The sequence below is a fragment of the Mytilus californianus genome, unplaced genomic scaffold (genome assembly GCF_021869535.1).
Source record: "Mytilus californianus isolate M0D057914Y unplaced genomic scaffold, xbMytCali1.0.p SCAF_1, whole genome shotgun sequence".
Classification (NCBI taxonomy): domain Eukaryota; kingdom Metazoa; phylum Mollusca; class Bivalvia; order Mytilida; family Mytilidae; genus Mytilus; species Mytilus californianus.
Genome location: NW_026262581.1, coordinates 56,288,100 through 56,296,620, shown reverse-complemented (window position 1 = coordinate 56,296,620; position 8,521 = coordinate 56,288,100). Strand labels below are relative to the sequence as shown.

At 34.4% G+C, this 8,521-nt stretch overlaps 1 protein-coding gene across 1 annotated transcript; it reads right to left on the bottom strand.

The window, feature by feature from the left end:
• Positions 1–1,746: 1,746 nt before the first annotated feature.
• Positions 1,747–6,782, bottom strand: LOC127721833 (uncharacterized). The gene is made up of 2 exons (XM_052228646.1): positions 4,704–6,782; positions 1,747–3,051 (listed from the first exon to the last, which is right to left on the bottom strand). Exons 1-2 carry the CDS (start codon positions 6,766–6,768, stop codon positions 1,967–1,969), a joined length of 3,150 nt encoding a protein of 1,049 aa, XP_052084606.1. The 5' UTR covers positions 6,769–6,782; the 3' UTR covers positions 1,747–1,966.
• Positions 6,783–8,521: the final 1,739 nt, after the last annotated feature.

Here is an 8,521-nt window from a genome sequence, read left to right as displayed (position 1 = left end):
CTAGTGTCAACCAATTACCTCCCCTGTAAACAATACAAACTTGATCTTTACGATATTTGTTCCGTTTTAGCAAGCACGCGATTTCTTATAAATTTACAAGAAAACGTTCTGGTAAATAGTAATAATGAAAATGAACGGAAAGAAAAAAGGAAAGAAAAACAAATTTTCCACGTAATGTTATCACTTTCCTCCTAAAATAACAAACGAGTATAGTCGGCTATAGGAGCTTTGTGTAAAGTTTGTTTTAAATGTTGCTATGCATATAAATCCCTTCAAATTATTTTTCTACTGGCTGTATACCTCTCTGGAACATGCCAATAATCCGTATATGTATGAAGCTAGATCAGAGGAGTTCAGGGAAAAAATTCTAAAGGAATCGTTTGATTTGCAGCAAAGATTAATACTTTTGGGATTAAATTACTTCGCAAATTCAATCCGACCTTATCCCGAAGTAATCATTGAATGTGAATAGATCGAGATGAAACAGAAATCGAGACGATCGTTTTTAAATTGTATAAAATTTAGTTAAACTCTTTTATCGGATAACTATCTTTGTAATAATATTTATGTTCAATTATTTAACGTACAAAGACATAACTTTGAAATTGTTATATTCACATAACGACAATATATCTATATTGAATGTGCAGATCAGTGCACGTGACAAGAGCAGACAGGTGTACTCGAAAACTAAGATGTGAAAAATATGTTTATTTTTCGAAATGTTACATGCTAAGGACTATGTGGAACACTCCAAAATTTGGTGACCTGAAATTTCAGTTTCACAAGCTTCAAATGCAACTATGTCGATATATAATAACATGAAACATCGTGTATTTGCATGCATGTATATTTCTAATAACACATTTTAGAAATTATTTCTTTCAAATTCACGATTGTTCTTTAGAATTAACTATTAATCAATATCGACACCGGGATTTTTTTCTATTGATTTTCTTGACTTTTTCATAAGAAGAGCGACTTTTCTAAAGACGACTTTCGAATTCGTGCATTGGCCCGTAAATGTCCTACGTTACAATCATGCTTATGTTATTAGGTCACAATGTGATTGTTCAATGACGTCGTTTACTCCGATTGACCTCGGATCAACCGGTGTAACATATTCATAAAAACAAAACAACTCGGTCATCGGTTTTTGTCTTTGTTTTTACCTTCGTGCTTTCTATAATCGACAAAATTACCTGTAATTCTCTTTCCATTCAGTATTAAAGCGTTGAACCTAATGGATGACTTGCGTCATACATGCAAGCTACAGGTCTTAACCGGGACATTTATTGCTCCTACACACAAAACTTGTGTATTGTGTAGAACGTAAATGGTCCATTGTAACGTCACAATATAGTCAGGCACTGACGACGTCAAAAGACGGCACCAAAAGGATAATTTTGGCGGGAATGAAGCAAACTGAATTAAAATGCATTTTGAATACTTAAAACGAATGTCAACAAAGAATACAGGATCAAAAGCTTGTTTTTGAAAATTGAACAATTTTATTGTCGACCAATATACCCAAATTTCGTTGTTCATTTTACAAAAGTTTTAATTGTTGAGTTTTTTTAGCAAAATTCTCTCTCTCTCTCTCTCTCTCTCTTGTTGGTCCAATAACATTTTCATAGCATGCTCTCTGGTAACAAAAATGGTATTGCAACAAACAATGGTTTGAGATTTAAAAATTTGCATGTTAAGTATGTTAGTATATAAAGCATGGTAATTAATTAAACAATATTCACATACAGCTTTATTTGCAGATAATTAATTGTCAGAATGTTTATAAGTGTAATCTTGAATCGACAAAATGTTTAATGTGTTTGAAAAGATAATCTAGTATACTATAGTTGACACTCAAAATAAAATAAAATCATTCCTATTCTTCATACTGTGAAACTCTATGTACATTCCTAAATGGCAAGTTTAATATAAAAAGAAGTTACAATTTGGATAATTCTCAAATAAGATAATCAATTTCTGAACAATCATCAGAAGTTTGCCATTTCACATACTCAATCTGAAGCAGATGTTTTCTCATAATTGCTTGCATAGGCTTTTCATACAATGCTTTGATTGCCGCGCACTGACACAGCGACGAGAGAGAAACGCCTATCATCTTTGTTGGCAATTGAAGTATTTGAAGTGAATACCCACCAGCTGTTTCGCATGTCAGGATCTTATACTTGCCATAAAAATCGCATAGTTGGCGGTGAAATTTCTTGTAATCTTCAGCGAATGTTATTGTAAGTTTTCGATATTCCTCAAGTCTATTTTTGTCAGTTTTTAGTTCTTCCAAGTGGGTCTTTATTTGCTGTGTATTTTTGTTTACACCGTTCAACTTGTGTTCTACTACAGTCTTAGCATTGCTTGCCCTTTCCAGTGCTGATTCACTCGATTGCACTTCACTACGAGCAGAAATAAAACTATTTGAACACAACGTGACTGCTTCTTCAAGGGCTGTGATTCCTACTATTCCTGTGCCAAGACCGGCTGCCATACCAGCTAAACCCAAGGGGGGAACGAAAATTGTAAAGAAAGCTGAGACTACTGTAGTTGATACTCCAGCAGCAACGGTTGCTGTTTTTGCGTCTTCGAGCTTACGCCTTGCATCCGAGAGTGCGTTTTCGGCAGCGGACAAATCTTCTCTTTTTCTTCTACATTGCTCATTGGCAGTGTCTATAGCTTTCTTTGTACCCTGTAACTCTTTCTCCAAATCAGTTAGATCCGAATCTATTTTCTTTAACTTGACATTATCTACCTTCAAATCAGCCACGCATTGCTCGAAGTCGGAATTTATCTGCTGTAATAAACTTTTAGCATATGTCGCCATTTCATCAAATTCCGTTTTTGCCTTTTCAATCAAAGGAAACAGGACTTTAGCTATGTATTTGTCATCATCTTGACATCTACCACCAGTTATTTCATTCAAGTGTTGTATAAACGCTGATAAATGTTCCAGACCTTTCAACAGAAATTCTAGAACTTTTTCAAATTTGTATTTATATTTCTCATGAATTCTTGCCTGCACTGCTGACATATTTCCTGTAATTATAAGGGAACATATTATAAACTAAACCTTGGTTAGTATGATGCCGTGAAATTCATTTGATCTAATACTTAGCCGATTCTATCGTTTTACCGAGTGTAATTTAATAAAAAGATGTTTTACGTTCCTTTGTTCTCAATTCTTTTGGGTCGACATTTTTGCCATGATAAATACGACTGGTGCCACTACCAGAGTAGGATTTGCTTACTCTTCCGGAGCGCTAGAGATCATTCCTGTATTTTGGTGGGTTTCGTGCTGCTCAGTTTTATTTTTCTGTGTAGTGCTTTATAGACTGTTGTTTGTCTTTTCATCGATTTTCTTATGGCTATTGTGTGTTCTGTTTTTTTCTTTGACAGCCTTTATTGAATTTATAAATGATCTTTTTCAGATCTTTAACGTTTGTATAAGATTTTGTATTTTCAAAAAATTTGCCTCGAGCGTCACTGGAGAGAATTAACTGTCGAAATACGCATCTGGTCAGTAAAATTTGTACCGTTTATGATTTTATATGTTGAGAGACAGACAGGAATACATCAGTGGTGAATCCAGGATGTTAAATAAAGGGGTAATTGACGGAGGGGCCCACCGAAAACGTTTGCCAAAAATTGGGACCCGGCAATAAATAGAAAGAAAATGTAATACAATATATTCGTGCTGAAAAAAATCATGCCGATCGCATGGTTTAGTGTAGTTAGTGCTCTTTATGTTTGAAAGCATGTTTAATTATCCAGTAAAACTAAATTTATGTTCATGTTTCAAACATAGATGTGTATGGCGAGTGTTTTTGCAGGCATTATCTTATTGTTCTTGAATTTATGATGCATGTGATCCAACTCCTAAAAATACTTGGTGTGAGGAATTTGATAGCTATCAATATTTTGTGTAATACTATTAAGATAATCTTTTTGCTATGTATTTTTACGTTCTTTTTAATTGGTGATATCTTTTCATAACGACATATATCGAAACCAATCACATAAAAAGATAAAATTTGGGACACCCTTAATTCTATTCCAAAATAGCCCATGCCATTTGCTGTTCCAAACTCACTATATTTTTACAGTACAATGAAACCTGACTTGTGTTGATTAGTTCATCTCATTTGGTGTCAGGTGGAAAGTTGTCTCATTGGCAATTATTCCTCATCTCTTTTTTCATATTGAAAAGTAACCTAGCACCCCCTTTAATTGATCTCGATCTGTGTTTCCTTGCTTTGGTAGATTATTTAGATATTTCGTCGTAATAGAAATATTTCCCAACTTTTCGAGAAAGTTACAATGAAAACTTCCTGAAGATAAGAATTTCCGGATGAAAAGGTAGAGAAAAGGAAACTACTAGTACCAATAATTCCTGAAAACCGCTGCGACTTTTAGGTAGAATTCAAGTGGATCTGTATGAGACAGCAACCAAACCACATAAATAACAAAAGACGTCTCATGATATACTGCATTTTGTTGAAAGAGTTTAAAATATGGGAAATGTTTCACTAATGTAATGCTACTAGGAAATGCGATAATTGTAAAGCATTATCATATAATGTACATTCGATACTATTTTCTGTCCAAAACAATTGATCAGACTGTTATTCATTTGAAGTTATATGATCAAACCATATCATTAATGGCCTTATCGGTAAATGTTGCCATACCAGATGTCTCATTCGTTTGTATTTCTTTAATTCTTTCGGATTCAATTGGTGGCATAATTTTTTCGATTTCATGAAGTTTTGCGATTTTTTCCTCCACTTTTGCGTTGAATTCCTCTTTTTGTTTCATTACAATAGAGAGTATAGCTTTTTGTGCCTCTTGACATCCATTATGTAGTTCCTCGTGTTTCCTCCTTATTTCATGTTCATCTTTTTTCGGATCCAGAGCTACTAAAAGTCCCAGGCAGCTGATTATGTCCATCAAATGTTCATTGGATATTTGAACATATGTTCCAGCAATTGTACGCACTATATACGCAACCTGACTGGCTTTTGATGTCTGTTCAAATATGACATCCCTAAATGTATCAGATAATGGTGCAGCATTATTCGTCATTTGTAATTCACGGCCCATTGTTGCCTGGTCTACAGAATTCGTCAGAGAAGAGTGCAGACAACATTTTATTAGATTGGACAACATCTGAAAGAATCGAACAAGTTTTCCCCATTGCTCTCTTACTTCTGCTAATGCCTTAATGCCCTTGACTAACGTCTCACGAATACTATCAAAATCAATCTCCTTTAATTCAAGTTTTGCCATGTCCTTTAAAACTTTTGTCAGTTTATCATTGGACTCTCGTAGCTCATCAGCTGCTTTTTCCTGACGCCGAGTTGCAGCTCGTAGTTTTTCTTTTGCTAGCTCCGTTTTATAGCGAGCATTCTCAGTCGCTGCTGTAACTGCAGAAGAACTCTGTGTAGGCATTTTGGACAGATGAGGTGATTTGTTATTAAGTGGATTCCTTCCAAGTGCTTTGTGTGCCTCTACTTCAAGTTTTTGAGATTCATTCTGAAGATATTTACTTTTGTTAACAGCTTCCGAAATAACAGCATTTCTATTTTCTAAATCTGCCATACTATTAGCTAGATGTTGGAGCGTATTGCAAATGTCAACAGCATCATCACATAATTTCAATACCCTTTCACGAAGTTCTCCACTATTCACCTCACTGATGACATGATTTCTAGCCGTTTCAATAAATTGCTGGATGCGACCTAAATCACCATGACCTATCCTTCCCATATCAGGACATTGCTGACCATTATCATCAGTTCTACCTGTTGTAATCTCAACAAGCTGGTAGATATACCTGGTGATTGTTGATACTTCGGAGTAGACACGCTGTCTCGATAGTTCGTTATCAAAGTACGTATCATCTTTTTCACTGTCTTCATCATTGGCAGCTGATGTTCCTAGTTTCTTCTTTATTCTTTCTGAAATTTTGCTTGGATTACTGGTAATATTACGTACTCCTTCTATCACTGCTTCACAAACGGCTATTCCGATTAAATCACCTACTGACGGAATGTTATTAATCGCCTCCTCAAAGTCTGATTGTGCTTCTTTTACCTCCTTTTCCATGTTACTAAGTTTTTTTTCGGTGTATTTTATTTCTTTCATTCTTGACTGTTCTCTTTCTGTTCTTGCAACTTCAATGGCTATTTCAGTTTCTCTTGTTTTTTCATCATAAACCCCTTTTGTATTAGTAGATGTTTCAAGAAGTTCTACTGTCAATTCCATAACTCCAACAAATCGATCTTCAATGGCTTTAGCAAGCAGTAAGCTTTCGTCAGCGATATTCTGTATTTTAGACAGTGACATAGGTAACATTCTCTTTACCTCTTCCGGTGTACCCTGCATTAGAAATTTAACGGCATTTTTAATCTGACCATCTATGTTACCACTATGAAGACGAATTTGATCCATACTGGTATGTGCCTCATTAAACGCACTCAATCCAGCATTGCTGACTTGAACTAATGATTCTCGGAATGAATTTGGATACCGGAGTAGCTTAAAGCCATCCATGGGTGGTTTTTCGTCAAGACTGAAGTCCATGTCGGCTGAAAACAATATCAGATCTCCCAACAAAGCAATAGCACACGGAGCTGGTGTTAAGAACTGATCCCAATTACTGTCAGGTGCCATCATCATCATATCATCACTTCTTTTGTCATGTCCTTTGCACACGCTTGCTACGGCTTTATCTATAGTTGCGATTTCATCCATTACTTTCTGTCAATATTCCTACAAAATAAATACATTCAGCTGTATATTTACTGCATATCAGCACTCCTTTTTTTGTTTACAGTTAGAAGATATACAAATACAATATGGTTGATTTATATTGCAACTGTGACTTTTGCTCAGTCAAATTACATTGACCGAATATTCATTTGTGTCACTGACCGTAAATAAACTTCAACAAGGAATACATTTTCTCAAAAGTTTTATGTCATCCGCACCAAATTCAAAATGGAGATTTTTACCAAAAATATTTCATTTGGAACAGTTGTAAGAGGTACAGTATAAAGAAAATAACCATACATTGTCTCGAAATATAAGTTGTGTTTGAAAGCCATGCATTCTTTTGTTTCTATGCCTTGTATACATATTTTGAAAAAATATATGATTATTCTATATTTAAAAGCTTGATTTACTTTTATCCAACTATAACGTTGTTGTGATTTTTTCTAAACAATCCGGTTTTTGTACCCCGAAGCATGGATTGCCTAAGTCGTATTTTGCGAAATGTTTGTCTTGTAATGCTGACCTTCATTTTTGATTTGGCCTTCTAACCTTTTTATTCGAGCTCTACTAATGAGGCGCGTTTGGTATAACAAATTGTTCGCCTAGTATATTTGATTAATTTTCACATATATTCAGATAGTATATTTTCTCATATTTCCGTTTATTTAAACATTTTCTAATTCTTGGACAATTTATGCTTCCCCGATCGTTGATTATTTTATTTTTAATCGACGCGTGGTTCGTATGATCTCAGTTCTTTATTGGCCAAAATTAATTTATGAAGTCAAATTATCTTGTCTTTCCTCTGAAGCTGCTATTGTGATGTCACGAAAAAATGCGACCATTCCTGGTGACGTCACACAAAAAGAAAACATTTTTTTGCAGATCATTTCAAGAGTAAAATAAAGTCGGTCTAAAAATCATCAGAGACATATACTTCTCTAGGGAATCTCGTGCAATACGAAAAATCTCCAAACTCGACAAGCATTGACATTTTACTGTCTTGTGTGGAGTGTTATCGTATCCCACTCGAGACAGTGGTACAGTCATTTTTTTATTCAAGATATTTCTGTTTATAAAGTTCACGATCAGCAGAAATAAAAGCCTTTCAATACAATACATATTCATTCTGTTTTATAGTTGGAAAATGAATGAATATATATGTAAGGTTAGGTGTCCAATTATTTGATTCCATTCAGGACGAGAACATAATATACGATCTAATATTTTCTTATATCTATCTTAATGTTAGTCACTGCCCGATGTGCGAACGTTTCTTTTTTTTTTAAATTTTCCATAATTAACATAATCATTCTACACTTTATACACTGTATTACGAATAATAGATTGTTTGAACAGTAAATAGATGTCATATCAATATCATGAATATGTATACTTTTCAGTGCTAGACTGATTTCTTGAGTCATATTTTAACATGCAATTTCACAGGACAACAATCCACACAAAGAATTGTAACATCTTCCTTATAAAGTAAAATAAAAAAAATACAGAACCCCAACGAAAATTCAAAACGGAAAGTCCCTTATCAAATGGCAAAATCAAAAGCTCAAACACATTAAACGAATGGAAAAAAAATGTCATATTCCTGACTTGGTACAGGCGTTTCCTTGTGTAGAACAACGCATAGTTTTTATTTTGCTGTACGAGATTTCAGAAATGTATACCACTTAAAATAGTTTTTCTTTACTAAATACCTTGTGCTGTGTTTGAA

What these genes read in the sequence shown, in the direction of transcription:
- LOC127721833 (XM_052228646.1), bottom strand. Translation starts at nt 6,768, where the DNA reads ATGGATGAAATCGCAACTATAGATAAAGCCGTAGCAAGCGTGTGCAAA. An exon ending in ACAAACGAATGAGACATCTG is followed by an intron (nt 3,052 to 4,703) that starts GTATGGCAACAT and finishes TTATAATTACAG; the next exon opens with GAAATATGTCAGCAGTGCAG.